This window comes from Rhineura floridana, chromosome 11, assembly GCF_030035675.1.
Source record: "Rhineura floridana isolate rRhiFlo1 chromosome 11, rRhiFlo1.hap2, whole genome shotgun sequence".
Taxonomy (NCBI): Eukaryota; Metazoa; Chordata; class Lepidosauria; order Squamata; family Rhineuridae; genus Rhineura; species Rhineura floridana.
The window spans coordinates 2318908-2339533 of NC_084490.1; the positions used below are offsets into that span (position 1 = coordinate 2318908).

At 49.4% G+C, this 20626-nt stretch overlaps 1 protein-coding gene across 1 annotated transcript in view; it reads left to right on the plus strand.

Moving 5' to 3' along the window:
• Positions 1-18216, plus strand: part of NLGN2 (neuroligin 2) — a 58389-nt gene extending 40173 nt beyond the window's left edge. The window contains exons 4-7 of the mRNA XM_061589477.1: positions 111-260; positions 2906-3091; positions 6122-6911; positions 14310-18216. Coding sequence (XP_061445461.1) covers positions 111-260; positions 2906-3091; positions 6122-6911; positions 14310-15129 — 1946 coding nt within the window. The 3' untranslated portion in view covers positions 15130-18216. The remainder of the gene's footprint in view (positions 1-110; positions 261-2905; positions 3092-6121; positions 6912-14309) is intronic.
• The last annotated feature ends 2410 nt before the right edge of the window (positions 18217-20626 follow it).

Consider the following 20626-nt stretch of genomic DNA (forward strand, 5'->3'; position numbering starts at 1 on the left):
CTTCTGACATTGGAGTCACCAGCCACCACTGATAATAAGGCACTAGTGGTGGGGACCTGCTTCTACGTCGCAGCCTCACGCTGCCTGTCTCTACCCTTCTCATCTCACAGATATCCGAGACAGCGGGAAGAAGCCAGTCATGCTCTTCATCCATGGCGGATCCTACATGGAAGGAACTGGGAACATGTTCGATGGCAGCGTCTTGGCCGCGTACGGCAACGTGATTGTCGTCACTGTGAACTACCGGCTCGGCGTGCTGGGTAGGGGGAGTTCCGGCCTACCCCACACCATCTCTGTGCTGGGGGGTGGGGGAAATGGAATGGAAGGGGACCCAGAAGTCATGACTCCTTGCTCTATCCCAGATAAGCCAAGGCTATGTACACACCAGGAATTTAAAGCACATTTTTCCTTCCAAAGAATCCTGGGAACTGTAGTTTACTGCTTGCACAGTTACAGTTCCCTGTAAGAAAAACTACAGGTCCCCAGATTATTTGACGGGTGTGTCTTTCAATGAATGGTGTGTATGCGACCCATACATCCCACCTTAGGGGTGGGGAAGGCTGCCTCGAGTTACGAGCCACTTATAGAAACTCATTGTGATGGAATTGCACGTTTCAATGATCTCCGTGTTCCAGGCAGCTGTGAAACTCTTTCCAGTTGCCTTTCATTTTACTCTGTGATTGTTCAGCTGTGTAGATGTTACCAGCTTAAAAAGCAGCACTGTGCGTTCTTTTTCTTGATTCAGATCGAAGCTGGTTTGGGGGAAAACGCATCAAAATGCAGCATTTCATAGGAACGAATGGGATGGATACAGGATTGATATAGATTGTGGCTAACATCACTTCCTAAAGCCACGGTAGCAGCAGAGTAAATGTACAGAGCCTTTGTGCCTTGATTTCTGCTTCCCCTCTCTCTTGCAAAATACGTATTCAGAAAATAAGAAAAACGCCTGGAAATTAGTGCCATGTTTTGGAACATGTGTGTGGCGACATTCTGGCCTCTGTACTGATCTTTGGCTGGTTTTGTACATGGCCTCTTGCGCAGCAAATCTGTTCTCCGTTCATATGCCAAAAAAGAAAAGAAAAGGGTATTTTGTTCAAGCACATTTCTTTCTGCACTGAAATCTCCCTCCGATGCAAGAAAATTCACATGGAAGACTAGACGCAGCTGTGCTTTGGGCTGGTATGCACGGGTGCATGTCCGTGTGCAGAGCGGCAGCTGCATGCAGGCATTGCGTGGTGTGGGAAGCAGGCTTGCCTTTGGCGGCTGGGGGGTTCTGACTTAGACCTGGAGACTGGACTCTTGAGATTCAGCACTGTCTGCAGAATCTGCATCGGTCCATAGTTCAAGCCCCCTCCCTTTGTTCCCCCAGTGGGTGTGAAATTTACCCAGACCCGGCCAAAATTAACATTTCATTAAAAAGCTTTTAATAATTAACGGCGAGGCCTTGTTATCTCCAGCAAAAAGGGCCCCAGGACGGAACAATGATTAATTTTTGAAGGAGATCGGGTCGTGTGTAGATGCAATGTTTATCAGAGGTGAAACAAATGCCTTCTGATCGATCGCTTTCCTGAGCTGCTTTTGTGTGAAATGGATGCAGGACTGAGTGGTCTTCCTTGAAATAACCACTTCGGGCCATACGCTGAATCAGAGGGGAGAGGTAGGGGGAGAACTGGTTAGCAGACTTCTGGATTCTCAGAGACAGGAGGAAGATACCAAAGTCTAGAGCAGCCTTCTCTAATCTGGTGCCCTCCAGATGGTTGGCTGGGGCTGATGGGAGTTGTAGTCCAAGACATCTGGAGGGCACCAAGTTGGGGAAGGCTGCTCTAGACTTAAGGAAAAAGGGAAACTGAGCAGACTTCCTAGAGCAGCTGAAAAAGCGGAGCCGCCTCCCCCGTTCCCCTGCCTCCGTTGCCCTGTCCAGCTTCTGTTAGCTCTGCCAAGGATCTTCTCCCCAGCCCCCAGGTGATTTTGCCTTTGCTCAGGGGCGTCACTACCGGGGTGCGGGGGTGCAGATTGCACCCAGGTGACACCATGAGGGGGGTGACACCCAGAGCCGCATCCCCCCGCACTCCCGCTAGTGATGCCCCTGCCCCCCGGCACCCGGTCCGGTGCGCACCGAAAGCAGGTGCCTGCTCGCTGGCGGTGAAGTCTGGACAGGCCTTCCACCATTAGCGTGGAGCGTGGCGAGCGCGCGCACGCAAGACCAGCCACCCCTGTCCATGCCCCTGGGAGGGCGCGCACCGGAGGTCTGCATCCCCCCGCACTCCCGCTAGTGACGCCGCTTCGTTTGCTTGAGCCTGTACAGTGGTGGAACTCATTTCCTGCAGGGGCTTGACAGAATTGGGTCCTGAGCATTTTCCAAAAGGGCTGTGTGGGACAGATGGAGTGTGTCGGTTGAACCACTGGCTCGAGATGATTTTACTTTGTTAACAGTGTTTTTTCAAATGCAAAGATGTATGACTGAACACTAAAGTCAGGATCATTCAGATCATGGTATTCCCTATCTCTATATATGGATGTGAAAGAGTCATGGCTTCCCCCAAAGAATCTTGGGAACTTTAGTTTGTTAAGGCTGCTAAGAGTAATTAGGGGACCCCTATTTCCCCCCTCACAGAGCAACAATTCCCAGAGGTCCCTGGAGGAAGAGGGATTGATTGTTAAACCATCCTGGGAATTGTAGCTCTGTGAGGGGAATAGGAGTCTCCTAACAATGGCACCCTGAACCACAGCACATTTCCCAGGATTCTTTGGAGGAAGCCAGAACTGTTTAAAGTGGTATGATACACTTGAGGCCTATATCTACACATCTGTCAGCTGTAGGTTAATCAGCTGGCCCTAAATCGCAGCGTACTTCTGCCTCCGTCCCCTCCTTATGACGCCACTCTTTTCTTCCCCTTGGCAGGCTTCATGAGCACTGGGGACCAGTCCGCCAAAGGAAACTACGGCCTCCTTGACCAGATTCAGGCCTTGCGATGGCTGAACGAGAACATCGGCCATTTTGGGGGTGACCCAGAGCGGATCACCATCTTTGGCTCTGGAGCTGGGGCCTCCTGTGTCAACCTTCTCATCCTGTCCCACCACTCGGAAGGTAGTGCCTGCTTTTAATTTGTTTTATTATTTAGCTATATGATGCCGAATCATCAAAACCACTTTGGGGAAAGGGCCATGGCTCAGTGGGGGAGCAGCAGGTCGCAGGTTCAATCCCTGGTGGCATCTTCAGGTAGGGAGAAATTCCCTGCCTAAAACCCTGGCAAGACGCTGCCAGCCAATGTAGTGAATAATGATTTATGTATTTGTCTATCTATTTATTTATTAAATTTATATCCCACCCTTCCTCCCAGAAGGAGCGCAGAGTGGCAAACAAAAACACTGAAAGCACTTTAAAACATCCTAAAAACAAAAGACTTTAAAAAAATTTAAACAACACATCTTTAAAAACATATTAAAAGAAAACATCCTGAAAACAACTTTAAAAGCATCTTAAAAAGCAATTCCAGTGCAGATGCAGACTGGGATAAGGCCTCTACTTAATGCTACTACTGCTTATTACTACTACTACTGCTGCTGCTACCCCTACTTACTCCTCCTCCTCCTCCTCCTAATAATAATAATAGATGATTATGTCAATTTATTGCCCACCCTCCACCCTGAGGCCCCTAAGCAGTTTAAAATATACAGTATAATTAAAAACAACTTAAAATCACATCACAAAAAAATAGGGTGGGTCCTAAAAATACATGTCTCAGGTGTCAGAGGCCAGGGTACATTCGCCGAAAACTGTACAGTGAAGGTGCTAGACGCACCTCAGTGGGGAGGGAGTTCCACAGCTTAGGGGCTGCCACAGAGAAGGCCCTCTCCTGGGTCACCACCCGCCAAGCTTCTGAGGGCGGTGGAACTACCAAGAGGGTCCCCTCTACTGACCTGAGAGGGTTTTTCTGATATTTGGGGCCTAAGTCATTTAAGTCTTTAAATGCTAGCATGAGTACCTTGTATTGGCCCTGGAAACAAACAGGCAACCAACGTGGATGTTTTCAAACAGCTGTTATATGAGATCTAAAGGGAACTCCAGCAAGTAATCTGGCTGCTACATTGTGGACCAGTTAAAGTTTCTGAATCGTCTTCAAGGGCAGCCCCATGTAGAGCGCATTGCAATAATCTGAAAGTTATCAGAGCATGGAGTACTGTGGCCAAGACATCAGTACTGAACTAGATGTGCCAATGACTTCATATAAGGCAGCTTCCTACGTTCTAAGCAGTTTACATAAAATATATATTAAAATTACTGGTAAAATCAGATATTAAAAACAAGCTAGCCTAAAACTTTTCAAAATAAAACTGGCCATTTCTTAAAATATGTACTATAAAATAAAATACACGCCTCTTTAACCTGGCCTTTGACACCTGGGACATATATTTTTAGGATCCACCCTATTTTGTGATTTTAGAATGTTTGCAATTGTTTTTAATGCTGTATTTTAAAATTGTTGTAGCCCGCCCTGGGACCTTTGGGTGAACAGCAGGTAATAAAAGTTAATAATAATGAATAATAATACATATTAAAATACCTGTCAAATTTACATGTAACATCCTGAGTTGGAAACCGCTAGGTCAGCAGTTCCCAAACCTTTCCCCCCAGATATGCCACAGACAATCTGAATGAAGCTCACGGACCATTTATAGTCCACAGACCATAGTTTGGGAACTTCTGTACTAGAGGGTGAGAGCCAGTGTGGTGTAGTGGTTAAGGTGTTGGACTGCGACCTGGGAGACCGGGGTTGGAATCCCCACACAGTCCTGAAGCTCACTGGGTGGCCTTGGGCCAGTCACTGCCTCCCAGCCTCAGAGGAAGGCAATGGGAAACCCCCTCTGAATACCGCTTACCATGAAAACCCTATCACCATAAGTCGGAATCAACTTGAAGGCAGTCCATCATCATCGTACTAGAGGGCTGTGTAAAAACCCGGGGACAGAGTTACTTCCCTTTTGGGAAGGTCAGTATTTTCCTCCTGTATTTGAAGTACTTCACTTCTGTTTACATGGGCATCAAGCTGCTGCTCTTCCACTTTGTTTTGACCCTTTGTCTTTTGGGGGGGGGGAGGGATGTAATACAGAGTATGATTTGCAATCATAAGGTCCCAGGCTCAATCCCTGGCAGCATCTCCAAATAAAAGGGTCAAATAGCAGGTGATAGGGCAGGATCCTCTTTTCTGAGATTCTGGACAGCTGATACTAGTCAGGGCAGACAACATTAGGGTAGGTGGGCAAACATATAAGCTTACGGCATGCAGTGGCGGGTGGTGGCCCCATGTCAGTGAGGCAGTGGAGTCCACTCTGGGTTTTAGTCCGAAATTTCAAGGAGCTTGTCCAAGGTGCTTACTGCCCCACTGACATGGAGCCAGCAGCGAAGGCAAGTGGACACTGGAAGCTGCTTTGTTGTTGTTGTTATTGCTGATTTTTATTGTACTATATTGCAAAAATAAATACAAGGGCACAAAAACATTCATCGTAAGGCACGAGCCAGATCTAAACGCCCAGCAAACAAGCAGCTGCAACAAAATCTCCACATGCCTGTGTTGGCTCATAGTTGGGAAGAATACAACTTGCATTGTGTTTCTATTTCAGTAGTTTTTCCAGAGAAAATCATAGTTTATGGGGAGCGTATATCTGTCGTATAAAGTCATGAAGGGCCGCCATGCTGCAGCAAAATCTTCTGGTCCAGCATTGCACCCTGGTAACTCTTTCAGTTCATGGGTCAGTTTCTCCCAGGCAAGGATGTGCAAGGCCTTTTTGTGTCATACATGCCACGTCAGACTTCTGAGCCATGCAGCAAAGTATTGCCTGCACTGGCAGGCAGCTGCTCCCCAGGGTTTAGATTGGGGCCTCTCCCAGCCTGACCTGGAGATGCCATTGGGGATTGGACCCGGGACCTCCTGCATGCAAAGGAGGCGCTCTCACCACTGAACTGCAGCTCTTCCCGTTGGCATCCCATGAGGGACTACACCATATTCCCTTACCTTGATCAATGGGAAGCCTGCCTGTCTTATACCCCCATCCCTTCTCCACCCACCTCCACTTCACTTCTTGACCACCGATTGTTCGCTTCCTTCCCCACCGACAGGCCTGTTCCAGAAAGCCATTGCCCAGAGTGGCACAGCCATTTCCAGCTGGTCGGTAAATTACCAGCCCCTCAAGTACACCCGGATGCTGGCCTCCAAGGTCGGCTGTGACCACATGGACACAAGCGACACAGTGGAGTGCCTCCGGCGTAAGGCCTACCGGGAGCTGGTCGACCAAGACATCCAGCCTGCACGCTACCATATTGCTTTTGGCCCCGTGGTGGATGGAGACGTGGTCCCAGATGACCCAGAGATCCTGATGCAGCAGGGAGAGTTCCTCAACTATGACATTCTCATTGGGGTCAACCAGGGAGAGGGCTTGAAGTTTGTGGAGGACTCCATGGAGAGCGAAGATGGCATCTCAGCCAGCTACTTCGACTTCACCATTTCCAACTTTGTTGACAACCTGTATGGCTACCCGGAAGGCAAGGACATCTTGCGTGAGACCATCAAGTTCATGTACACAGATTGGGCTGACCGAGACAATGGCGAGATGCGCCGCAAGACCCTCCTGGCTCTCTTCACCGACCACCAGTGGGTAGCTCCTGCCGTAGCCACCGCCAAACTCCATGCTGAGTACCAGTCCCCTGTCTACTTCTACACCTTCTACCACCACTGCCAGACTGACACCCGGCCCGAGTGGGCTGACGCGGCCCACGGAGATGAGATCCCCTATGTCTTTGGCGTGCCCATGATTGGCGCCACAGATCTCTTTCCTTGCAACTTCTCCAAGAACGATGTCATGTTGAGTGCCGTCGTCATGACCTACTGGACCAATTTTGCCAAGACAGGGTGAGATGATGAGAATTGGGGGGGGGAGATTTTCAAGAGGGGAGAAGATGGGGGAAGAACCCAGGGTGGTGGGCGGGAAGGCCTGTTAACAGCGGAGCGTGTGAGCAACTGCTACACTCGACAGGTAGAAATGTGAGAGGGTGGATTGATGGCCCAAGGGGGTCTTTGTTTGGTCAAAAGATGTGGAGAAGAACGGAGGAGCACTTGCTGAAGATGTTGTTAACATGAATAATTTTGTTAGTAAAGGTGTGTAGGATGGTGGAGACAGATGGAAAGGGAAAGTTTGGGATATGTTGGGTAGGTCTGTGGAGACAGGCAGTTGGGTGCTATGTGCGGTTGGGAAATTTGGGGCATGAGGAGTTGAAAGTCAGGCCTCCACAAAAATCTGGATCAAGGCAGCCAAGTTTCTGGGACTCCACGGAGCTGGCTGTCAGTCCAGATGGGCCAGGAGTGGGTGCCCCGTCCGTTCCAAGCAGAGGTCAAGATCCCAGGCAGCAGTCATGGAAAGGGAACAGAGCAGAGCTGCAGGGGACAGGCCATAGCTCAGCGGTAGAGCATCTGCTTTTGCATGCCGAAGGTCCTAGGTTCAGTGCCCAGTGGTCTCTCCAAGTAGGACTAGGAATGTCCCCCATCTGAAAACACGGAGAACCTGCAACCAATCACGGTGCAGGCGACACTTGTCAAGATAGGCCAGTGGCCTGACTCGGTAAAAGGCAGCTTCCTGTTTTCCTCCCAAAGTTGCCCAGGGTGGCAAACATGTTAACAAAAAAACAAAACAATTTAAAGGCATTCTAATACTTTCTAAAAACCGTTTACAACATTCAGCCAGTGATCTCAAGGTTGCCAGGAACAGTGTATTTCAGCCATCAAATGCCTGGGTGAACAGGAATCTTTTTAAATTCCTCCTGAAAGTCAATATTGAGGGAGGCAGATGCACCTCACCAGGAAGGACATTCCACAGTGGGGGAGCCACCACTGAAAAGACCCTGTCATGGGTCCACGCCACAGGCAGCCCTCAGTGGCAGCACCACAACCGCCACAGGGCAAGGTGTACCAGGGCTGGCACTTGGCAACAGCAGACTGAGTGCAGAGGCAGGCTGGTGTTGCAGACGAGCACAGAGCTACGTCTGCTAGGCTTGCAGTGGAAATAGGGTGCTGCTGGTGGGCAGATCTTGGTTCCTGGGAGCCCTGGTTTGAGATACACACACACCCCTCCAACCTTAAAGAGAACATGTAAGAAGGGAAATTGAGGGATTAATGGAAGGTTTCAATGTTGGAGGAATTATTATTACTGTTGTTGTTGTTGTTGGATGAAGCACACCTATGGATACAGCTGGTCACGAAATCAGGCCTCTCAAGGTGATGTCAGTGAGTGACATCTTCATTAAGACAAAAAGCTGCTTCAAACTGGAGGGCGAGGCTGGGGCTTTAGGGAGCACAGGGGATCTGTGCTGGTTCCCTCGGCTACCTGACCAGGCCCTGAGTCTCTGGACAGGGCCACTAAAGACGACCTTGCTGATGCCTCTGGGTAGCACGGTTTGGCCTGCAATCCTTCAGCTGCCACCTCATTTGTCCAGGAGGTAAGGCACTAGTAGATCCTGTTTGCCAGGTGACCTTGTTTGAGATCCCTCTGGTGGCTTAGAGATGTGGTGGCTGGTCATGATGGACTGAGCATGGGATGTTGCTGGGAAGGTAAGTACCGGAAAGGATTCAGAGACACACAAAGATCTTATGCAGAAAAGGCGAAGGCCCCAGGCCTGTGCAAGATAGTAATTCAGTGGAGAAATGAATGCATAGGAGGAAGGGATTTGGGATCTGGGATCATGTCCTCTACCCCCAGCCCCCATGCCTGATATCCAGGTGACCAGTTTATCAAGCATTCGTCCTGATTTGTTTGCGGGGAGGTTAGATGACATTGTATCAAAGCAAGTGTCATCCCACACTTTCCAGGGTATTTACTGGTCCACAATCAACTATAATTGTGCAACCTGAATTGCCATTATGTGACTGAATCCCACCCAAAGATAGCGACTGTCTGGAAGCTGCCTAGGTCTCATTTGGACACAGGACTTTGAACTGGTGGTGGACAGAGGCAAAGCTATTGGCTACATTGCTGATTGCTTCCCACTGCCAACCCTCTACTTATGGGTGGTGCCTGGGAATCCTTATCTTACAGCAGCCTTCCCCAACCTGGTGCTTTCCAGTTGTTTTGGATCACAACTCCCGTCAGATCCAGCCAGCACAGCTATATCCCACGTCAGCTGCAACATCACACGGCTGTGCTGGCAGGGGCTGATGGGAGTTGCAGTCCAAAACAGCTGGAGGGTACTTTGTTGGTGAAGGCTTTCCTAGAGGAAAGAAGGTTGGGGGAAAGAGAATAGATTGATTAGAACTGTAGGTACACTTCACACAAACTTGAAATTCGGCAGCATTTCAGAATTCAAATTCTTCCATTTGGAAAATTGCTTTCAAAGCTCAACCCTAAAGGAAAACTTCCATCTTAACACTTGTGGATTAATTTCCCAGCAATATTCTTACTGGATCCCTAAATACAATAGTTTTATACTTTGAGTTGTTCCCCAACTTACCTTTAAAAAAAACCCCTAAATCCAATTGCATTCATGACTGGGAAGGTGTGGTGGTGACAGTGGAGGAGGAAACAGAATTCAAATTAAAACATAATTTTGCAAACCAGATTTGAGCTATGAGAAAGCCCCCAAAAAGTCATCTTAGCTCAAATTTTGTTTATTTATTTATTAGATTTATTAGTTGCCATCTGGCTGGCTGGCCAGCCACTCTGGGCGACGTACATAATAAAAACATACAAATACATTAAAACATTAGAAATCTCAACAACAATAATAAAACCTAACCCACCCCAAAAGCCTGTCTGAAGAGCCTTCAAGGCCTGGAGGAAGCTCATCATAGCGGGGGCATGGCGATCGTTTGGGAGGGAATTCCACAGGGTGGGAGCCACAATAGAAAAAGCCCTCTCCCTAGTTCTCACCAGTCTAGCTGTTTTAACTGGTGGGATAGAGAGAAGGCCTTTTGAGGCTGATCTTGTTGAGCGGCATCCCTGATGATGTTGGAGGCACTCCTTCAGATAGACTGGGCCAAAACCGTATAGGGTTTTAAAGGTCAGAACCAACACCTTGAACTGGGCCCAGAAAACAACAAAAATACTGACAAGGAATTCACATAGAAGCACATTGTGACCCAGTGTTAACCTATGATGAAGGAGGCCTTTTAAATGTTGGAATGGGCTTCCTGGCAGCGGATTGCCCTTCCAACTTTATTTATTTATTAAAATCTTGCTATCATGCCATTCCGCCCCACAAAATGGGACACACACACACACAATTTTTAACAAACAGAATTATCAACAAAGTTCAGGTAAGAATAAGACCAAAAATGGCATCAGCAACCATAACAAGTCAGCTCAAAGAAGGCAAGGGAACAAACCTCACATGTTATTTATTAGGGATGTGCACCGGATCTGGCCAAAGCCTGGATCCCAAACTGAATCAGCTGAATCTGGACCAATCCAGGATTTGGCCAGATCACATTGGGTCGACACAGCCCCAGATCAGGTTGGCCCACCCAGCAGCTGCCAGGACGAAGACGAAGCCACCAGCCTCTGCAGGCCTGCTTTTCCAGCACTTTCCTACAGGCAGGCAGGCACCCAACAGAATCAAACCCTCCGCTCATCTGCTGGTGAGCAGAGGGTTCAATCCTGCTCTCCGCGGGGGTCTGCTTTGCCAACGCTTTCCCCGCAGGGAACACGCTAGCACAGCAGCACCCAGCAGGGCTGAACACAGCCACTTCCCCCCCCGACTGCCTGTTTAATTAGGGTTGGAAACCTTGATTAAACTTGCAGTTAGGAGGGAGGGGGAAGGAGATGGCAGCAGTTCCAACGTCCCCCTCCCAGCTGCGTCTTGGGAAGTTTAAAACCTTAATTAAACAGGTTTTCATCAATCAATTCAGTGCCCGTTATCTGGGTCAGGACAGCCCAAAGTGCCAGGTGGGCCCTGAATCAGATCAGGCTTGTGCCCAACCCTTGTAGCAGCCACTGCTTCTCTCATCTTACCATTCCAGCACAGGAATCTCAGAAGCTGCATTACACTGAGTCAAACACATTGCTCCATCTTGCTCAGTGTTGTCTGCACTGACTGGCAGCGTCTCTCCCAGATTTCAGGCTGGAGTCTCTCCCAGCCCTGCCTGGGGACGCCACTGGGGGTTGAACCAGGGACCTCCTCCGTGCAAGGCAGACTCTCTGCCAACGGATCCAGGGCCCTTCCCTGACATTCTGGTCTCTTCCCTACATGCAAGTAGATGATGGACGTGTCACAAGCAGCCTTGGGTGGCACAACGATGGAAAGACCAAGGAGGTAGAAGATAGGCTTGCTGTGCAGATATCTGGAAGAGTCAGCATAAGAGAGGAGGATGCCAAGGTCTGTGCTTGAACGGACAGTCTAGGGCAGCTTTGCCCAACCCGGTGCCTTCATGTGCTTCGGACCGCGATGGCTGTGTTGCCTGGTGGGTCTGCTGGGAGTTGAAATCCCAAACGGCTGGAGGGCACCAACATGGGGAAGGCTGGTTTAGGACTTGACCTAGGACCTGGGGACGTGTGTTCTGGTTGCCCTGTGTGATGACCTGTGTAGGGAGAGAGGCTGGGGGACTGTGACTCTTGATCCTCCTTGATTGTTCAGCGGCTTTCGATGCCATCAGCCGTGGTATCCTGTTGGGGCAGCTGTGTGAGTTGGGTGTTGGGGGCACCGCACTGCGGTGGTTCCATTCTTACTTGGATGGCCGGCTCCAGAAGTTGGTTCTTGGGGAGCACTGCTCAGCTCCATGGGTTCCTCAGTATGGAGTCCCGAAAGGGCCGGTTCTGTTCCCCATGCTGTTTAACGTCTACATGTTTGACATACATAGTACATGCAACTGCTGAGTGGGGTCATACGGAGTTTTGGAGTGCGTTGTCATCAATATGCTGATGACAGGCAGCTCTATTGCTCCTTTTCATCTCCGGCAGGTGAGGCAGCGGATGTGATGAATTAGTGCTTGGTTGCGATAATGGACTGGATGAGGGCCAATAAACTGAAGCTTAATCCAGAAAAGATGCTGTTGGTGGTGGGTGGTTCCTCTGCCTGGCTGAGTGGTTTGTGGACTGCTCTAGGTGGGGTCACACTCCCTCTGAAGGAGCAGGTTCATAGTTTGGGGGTTCTCCTGGATCCATTGCTATCACTGGAGGTACAAGTGGCCTCAGTGGCACAGAGTGCCTTCCATCAGGTTTGGCTGATGGCTCAGCTGCAACCCTCTCTGCACAGGGATGACCTGGCTACAGTCATCTATGCTGTGGTAACCTCCAGGTTGGATTATTGCAATGCACTTTACACGGGGCTGCCTTTGAAAACGGTTTGAAAGCTTCAGTTAGTGCAGAATGCGGCTGCCTGATCATTGACAGGTTCAAGGCCAACAGAGCATCTAACACCAATCCTGTTCCAGTTACGCTGGCTGCCTATATGCTTCTGAGCCCAGTTCAGAGTGCTGGTTTTGACCTATAAAGCTCTTTATATCTCAGGGTCCCAATATCTTCTGGAATGCCTGTCCTGATATGAACCTACCCAGACCCTTAGATCTTCCTCTGAGTCCCTTCTCCAGATCCCCCCCCCCAAGCGAGGCATGGAGGTTGGTGACAAGGGAGAGGGCCTTTTCATTGGTGGCTCCCCATCTGTGAAATACACTCCCCAGTGAGGTCTGCCTGGCACCTTCATTGACATCTTTTCTGCGCCAGGTAAAGACTTACCTCTTTCGCCAGACATTTGATAGGCTAAGATGATGTTTGTATAAGTGTGCTGCCAAAGCTTTCTGTGGCTGTAAAGGGGGGGGTTGTTTTATTTTTGTTTTGTTTTATGTATGATATATTATTTTGGCTTTTAATTATGTTATATGTCACTTGGACAGCTGGTATAGCACAATGGGGAGGAGAGCCTAGCTGGGAGTCCAGAGTCTGTGAGTTCAGATGCTGGACTAGATGGGCCACTGGCCTGATCCAGCAGGCTCTTCTTATGTTCTTAAAGATCCCCCCCACAGGGAGTGGCTCAAGGGTTACGTGCCCTGCCACCTGAGCAGGGACCTGGACAAGCTGCAGAGTCCCAAGGAGCCCAGGTGCTTCCAGCTGGCAGTTGTGGACAAGGAAGGGGCTGGCTTGTGCAGCTGTGGCAAGCTGAGCAGGCCCTGGCCAGCTGGGAAGGACTAGCCTCAGAGGGAGGCAATGGGAAACCACCTCTGCATACCACTTACTATGAAATCCCTATTCATAGGGTTGCCATAAGTCAGGATCAACTTGAAGGCAGCCCATTTCCTTTTTTTTTTCATGGCCCTTGGAGGCATTCAAGTAGCAAGCAACAACAACCACATCAATAATAATAATAATAACAACAATAATTTCAATTTCTCTATTACCATTGGCCCTAGCTACTGCGATGTGATCTTATTTATGGTGGCTGTTGGCTCTGTGTCTGTGGGGTAGTGGAATCTGCTCCAGGTTGTAGTCTGAACGTTCTGCCCAAGGTATTTCAGCACCTTGAAAGTTCAGACTAAAATGTGGAACAGATATGGAGCTGCCACTGAAAACATAATAAGCTAAAACATTTTTTTAAATGTCACAAATTACCTAGCTAATATCATTAACAGCATCATAGAAGCGACAACCCATCTGGCTGTAAACAAAGGTGAGGAACCTCTAGAGCAGGAGCCAGATGAGGCCCTCCCAACCTCCCTGTCTGAACCTTGGAACTCTCCGGAGGCCACACCCCTCACTAGCCCTGCTTCACATCCCAAGTGTTTCTGCCTGGCTGGAACATCTCCCTGAATTCCAATAATGCCTCTTGTGGGTGAAGAATAGAGAGGAGCGTACAGAGAAACTTACTATACAAAGGGTAAATGTGACATTCATTGCTCCGCCCACTTGTGCCGCTGGCCCTGCCTACCACTGGGGGTTTGCCCAGAACGGAATGTGACCCTTGGACTGAAATAGGTTTCCCACCCCTGCTTTAAAAACCTTTCACAAGATGTCTAAAAGAATGCTTAGCTGGAATATCACCATTATGATTGTTCATTTATATAGCGCCATCAGATGCACATGACACTGTACAGAAAATAAAACAAAAAAAGCAAGACACATTTCAGTGTGGAGGTTAATCCACAGACACAGAGCCACCACCAAAAAGGCTCTTCCACGGGCACCTGCACTACCCCCCTCATTTAACACAGGGACCCCGAGGAGAACCTCTTCCGCCCATCTTGATGCACAGGCAGGTTGATGGGGCGAAGGGTTTGTCTCTCAGAACGTCTTCCCTGCCTTACCCCGTTGTCTCTCTCTCTCCCTCTCCACAGGGACCCAAATCAGCCAGTGCCGCAGGACACCAAGTTCATCCACACCAAACCCAACCGCTTTGAGGAGGTGGTGTGGACCAAGTTCAACACCAAGGACAAGCAGTATCTCCACATCGGCCTCAAGCCTCGTGTGCGGGATAACTACCGGGCCAACAAGGTTGCCTTCTGGCTGGAACTGGTGCCCCACCTCCACAACCTCCATGAGCCCCCTTACACGTCCACAACCACCCGCATCCCGCCTTACGTCACCCGCTGGCCCACCACCCGAGTGGGGCCCAGCACCACGCGCCGGCCCATCCCCACCCTCCCTCCTGACGAAGACGATGTCGTTCGCCCCCAGCGCTACGTCCCCTTCCCTGGAGACTCGCGGGACTATTCTACCGAGCTCAGCGTCACTGTGGCCGTGGGGGCCTCCCTGCTCTTCCTCAACATCCTGGCCTTTGCGGCCCTCTACTACAAGCGGGACAAGCGGCATGAGCTGCGGAGCGGGCGGCGTCTCAGCCCCCAGCGCAACGCAGCCAATGACCTGGTGCATGGCGGCCAGGAGGAGGAGATCATGTCTCTCCAGATCAAACACTCGGAGCACGACGCCCATGACCTAGAGCCCCTCCGGCCGCATGAGATCTTGCGCCCCGCCTGCCCTCCTGACTACACACTGGCCCTGCGCCGGGCACCCGACGATGTCCCCCTCATGACCCCCAACACCATCACCATGATTCCCAGCACTATCACGGGTATGCAAGCTTTGCACCCTTTCAACACCTTCCCTACCGGACACAACAACACCCTCCCCCACCCTCACTCTACCACCCGCGTATAGTTGCCCTCTCCTCTGTACCCTCGGCCACCTGGCTACGGTGGCCCGTATCCACCCTGGTCAGAGAGGGGGGCATCTTCCCCGCCACGTGGACGGGTCTTTTATATAACATTGTGGGGGGAGAGGGGGGTGGCGAAAGGCAACAGAGGGGAGAGGTGGAGATCCCCGCGTGTGGTGCGGATGGCTTGGTGGCTTGCTGTCCAACTTGGTTTTGAAACCAGAGCCTCCGCCATCCTCCACAGCATGGCATGACGCTGGAGAGAAAGGCAGCACGAAAGAGCTCTCCTTCTTGCAACAAGCTCAGGACGGGCGACCCAGGTACTGGGATCCAACAGGAGTCCCCTGAGGGGAGGAGCCACTTCGTATTCGAGATGGGGTGGGCAACGGAATAGCCAATATCATTCCAAACAAGGTTTTGGTTGGTGCTGAGGGCACTCAGGAGACGGGGGGGCGGATCTTGCCATTCTTCCTTCATCTTTGTCGGGATAGTCAAGATGTCCTTGCCTTTCCTAACCGTGTGGAGTTAAGGGAAGAGAGAGGGAGAGTCTCGTTCTGTGCATGGTTGAAGAAAAAAGGCAGCGATGATGCCGCTGAAGAGTCATCCACAAAATAAGGAACCTCCCCCCCTTTCCACGTGGTCTACTCTATTTGGATGAGTGATGAAGAAACCAGTACGCGACTGAGTATTGGCACTTAGAGCAACGGGGAGAGAGGAAGCAGGCGGGGTCCGTGCAACATCTCTCGGCGGTGAAGATAGCTGTTTTCACTCACCACCAAATTCTCTGTGCTGGATTGCTGCAGAGAGTGACCAGGCAGTCCAGCATGGCAACTCAGCCAAATTTCCTTCTGAGCCGAGAGAGGTTGCTGGAGTGAGAAGGAAAGGCAAATTATTTTCTCCCCCCCCTTCTCCATCTTTTTCTTTTCCAAGTTGCATTCATGCAGATGGCGCCTGTTGTGTCGTTCCACAAGAGGTTGGTCGCACACGCCCATTCAGCTGGGGGGCCGCAGCAGGGTGAGGTGTGTGTGCTGAGGGCAGATGGTAGTACCAGCGCAGGGTAGCACCCGCTTGTCAGGCGGTCCAGACAGGGAGAAGGAGCACCCAACTAAAACATGAGTTGGCCAAGCAAAATCCCAGTGCCTTCCTAGCACAATTTGGTGGGAGAAATGGACCATCTTTCCTGCCCCCTGGTAGATGGAACCACCAATGCCACCTTCCCCCCCCACATACACACACTCCACATCTTTGTCCTCATTCAGTGGCTCTTTGTCTTGCAGAGATAATGCTTTCCCCAGAATCACTAGCAGGTGTGACGTCACCAGCAGTGACTATCTCTGCAGTGGGAAATGGGTGAGTAAGGGTCTGGGGCATCTAGAAGGAAATTCAGACAGAGGGCTCAGCGTTTGGGGATGGGCAGCATGCTTCAATTAGATTGTTCCCAAGGTGAAATGTTGAAAATAACAACTGGAAATTCATTTTTACTGAAGGGGAGGGGGGATTGTGTTATGTGCGGGTTTTTTATTTTATTTTTTTTAAAACACACAGACTACAAGAGTTGGGGGGGAATAGGGATGCTTATTTTAAGAAAACTACGACAAGTGCTCAGCATGTTCCAAACTTTTATTTTTAAAAGAGTTGAATAAGGAAATGAACAAGGTGATGGAGGTGCAGCACCAGTGCTTCAGACTGTTTTTGAAAAGTCTCCCTTGCCTTTTGATTCAGAGAGCAGCGCCTTCCTTGCCTCCTTCCTCCCTCTAGATCAGTCCTTCCCCCCCCCACAGCCACTTCTATGGGGCCTGGAATGCTGCACTTCCCTCCCCAAATTCACACTCTGGGCGCTTCCAGACTGTTGTTGCTCTTTTGAGGTGGGATTTAATCACATACCAGCAAATTCAGGTTGTGCGGTTGTAGTTGCTTGGGAAGTGTTGCGCAACAGGTTCAGAAGAGGGCAACAAGGATGATCGGAACTAGAAACCAAGCCCTATGAGGAGAGACTGAAGGAACTGAGCATGTTTAGCCTGGAGAAGAGACTGAGGGGAGATATGAGAGCACTCTTCAAGTACATGAAAGGTTGTCACATAGAGGAGGGCCAGGATCTCTTCTTGATCGTCCCAGAGTGCAGGACACGGAATAATGGGCTCAAGATGCAGGAAGCCAGATTTCGACTGGACATCAGGAAAAACTTCTTAACTGTTAGAGACATAAGCCAATGGAACCTAGAGAGGTAGTGGGCTCTCCGACACTGGAGGCTTTCAAGAGGCAGCTGGGCAGCCATCTGTCAGGAATGCTTTGATTTGGATTCCTACATTGCACAGGGGGTTGGACTTGATGGCCTTATAGGCCCCTTCCAACTCTACTATTCTATGATTCTATGAACAAACCCGTTACCCCTCAGAAGATGGGACTTTTTGCGATAAGGAAAATGACAGGAAAATGCAGTGGAAAGTGGGGGAGAAGACCTGCTTTGACGCAACACCGTCCAACCTCCCTGCTCAATAAACAAGTCAGCTGGAAGCATCCTTTCTCAGTCTGTCCCTTGTGCATATCAGTGATAGAACTTGAGGTCATCCATATTCAGAACAGACAAAAGGAAGTCCTTCACAAAGTGCATAATTCACCTAGAGAATTCAGTGCCCCAAGAGGTGGTGAATGATGCCCACTAGCTTAGATGGCTTTAGGCAAGTTCATGGAGCTGGAGAGGTCTGTCAATGGCTATCAGTCAAGATGGGCACATGGAACCTCTATAATCCAAGCCAGTCATCTGTGGACACCTGTGAGAAAACATACCGAAAACAGGAAGCATCCAATTCTTGATGAGCCAAAAGGAGCAATTATTCTTAAAGATGCCAAAAATAATCCAGATCAGTTTGTTTCTTTAAAAATAAAAAAGCCCTGGATAAAGGACATTTGGCTGAAACACATTGGGGTCAATATGTCAAAATAAAGGATTTTTTTTCTTTTGCATTTTTGAGAATTATTTCAACTTTTGGCTTAACACCTATGAGAAGCAAGAGGTTGGGCTGATAGTCTTCTCCAGTAGGACTCTCCTGATGTTCCTCCTCCATCAGGTATTTCAGGCAGTGTCAGCTGTTGGCTCCATGTCATTGGGGCAGTGGAATCTGCTCCGGGTTTTAGTCCAAACTTTCAAGGAGCTGTCCAAGGTGCGGATTCCACTGCCCCACTGGCATGGAGTCATGAGCTGCCTCTGGTTTCAGGGTTAAGGTCCTTCATGATGGGGGTGATCTCATGGTCTTCAGGGAACAAATGTTGACATCTAGTTTCCCTGCCAGATGAGTTGTTGCCTATTAGTTCAGTGGTAGAGCAACTAAGGAAGCCTTATATGAAGTCAGACAGATACTTGGGTGTTAGAACAAATTAAACCAGAACTGTCACTAGAAGCTAAAATGATGAAACACATTATCATACTTTGGACACATCATGAGAAGACATGATTCACTAGGAAGGACAATAATGCTGGGGGAAATGGAAGGGAGTAGAAAAAGAGGAAGGCCAAACAAGAGATGGGTTGGTTCCATAAAGGAAGCCACAGACCTGAACTTACAAGTTCTGAACAGGGTGGTTCATGACAGATGCTCTTGGAGGTCGCTGATTCATAGGGTCGCCGTAAGTCAAAATTGACTGGAAGGCACATAACAGTGTTGTCTTCTACACTGACTCACAGTGGCTCCCCAGGGGTGTCAGAATTGGGTCTCTTCCAGGCATTCCTGGAGATTGGGGAGTGAACCTTTGACCCTCTGCATGCAAAGCAGTTGCTCTGCCACCGATCTATGGCCAAACAGCACATGTTGAACCCCAGTTAAGAGGATGGCAGTGAACAAATCTGGGAAGGACCTCTCCAGATGGTCTTGAGCTCAATAGACGGACTAACTAGGTTAGGGGCAGTTTTGTACATTCCCTAGAAAGCTGTTCCTGAGAAACCATCCAGGGAGCTTTGTGGATGGGAAGGCATTTCAGGTCTGGGATCGCCAAGTCAGACTCCCTCTCCTGTGAAGACACAGAGATGTGTGTTACGTCATTCAAGAGGTGAACACCAAGACCTCCAAGGGGCGTTTCATCCAAGAGCAGCCAATATGTGGTTTCCTCTCCGCCTTTCAGACTGCTAGCTGCATTTAGGCTCCCCGTTGGAGCTGGCCTGGAGTCTCCAGATTCTGGATGCCTCACACACATTATTCCCTTGCAATGATTCAGTTTCCTGAAGACCATTTTCACTCCCATGCCGATCCCCTCTTATTTCTGTCTTCCCACTGGTGCTTCTGGACTGTTGCTATTTTCAATAGGAACTCAGATACCGGACAAATTCAGGTTGTGCTGTTAAGTTGCTTGGGAGGCCTTGCACAACAAACCCACTTCCCCTCAGAAGACTGGACTTTGTGCGATAAGGAAATGACAGGAAAATGCACTGGAAAGTGTGGGGTAAGACCTGCTTTGATGCAACATCAACTAACCTCCCTGCAATCAAATCAGGATGAATGCCCAAGAAATAGTCAACATTGTCTAATCTCCCTACAAACAAATCAGAAAGAATGTTCAATACAGGTAGTCTGGAAGCACCCAATGTTTTCTCTTATAACATTTCTCTCTTCTCTGGGTAAAACCTATAAAGCATGTGGACACTTCCAGATGGAGGTTTATTATGGGATAGGTTTTCCTGGTGCATGAAGCTTTTTTTATTTTTGCAGCACCTACATTTGCTAAGTTCAAAAAAGACAGTTGCCAATGATCCATCATCATTACTGTTGTTATTCACATTTATATTGTGTCCTTCCTCCCAGAAGGAGCCCAGGGCGGCCCTTTTATAATAGTAACCCCCTGTCTGGATGTCCCTAGCAACTGGTCCCAAAGGCGCCTGTCTACACTACAAATATAAATTGGTATGAAACAGATTTAAAGGTTAAAGTTCTGCCCCATCCCCCAAAAAAGAATGATGGGAACTATAGTTTTGTAAGAGCACTGGCTATGCTTTTTGTTTGTGATCTGTAGGCTTTCCCTACAGAACAGTGGCTCCTGTGGCTCATTTGGGAGGCAAGCCCATTTTGATGTGTTTAAAGCTGTAACTTAGACATGTGCCTCTCCCTTCCAGGGAGATCAGTGTTCCATTATCTCAGTCAACTGTCTCTGTGCCAAATTTCCATGCTCCCCCCCCCACCCATTGATGCATGTGGAGTCTGACAGCCCACTCTCTTCTCCCAGTACATTTGGTTGTTTCTCGCTTAGCCTGGGGTGAAAAAAATATGTTTGGGTGGGTGGATTAAAATCTGTAATTGACCCACAGGGGAGGGGGATAGCAGAGGAGGCATATGTCATTTGGAAATGGTTATCTTTGAGAGAGAGGAGAGAAACGGGGATGAATGCGTGGAAATGCTGGGACGTGGGTCCAGTATCTACACACAGCATTCATCCACTCCATTTGTCATAGGCAAGGCCTGTCTGTCCATCTTAGCAGCCTCTCCACTTGGGTTAATGCCCACTTCCATACAACAG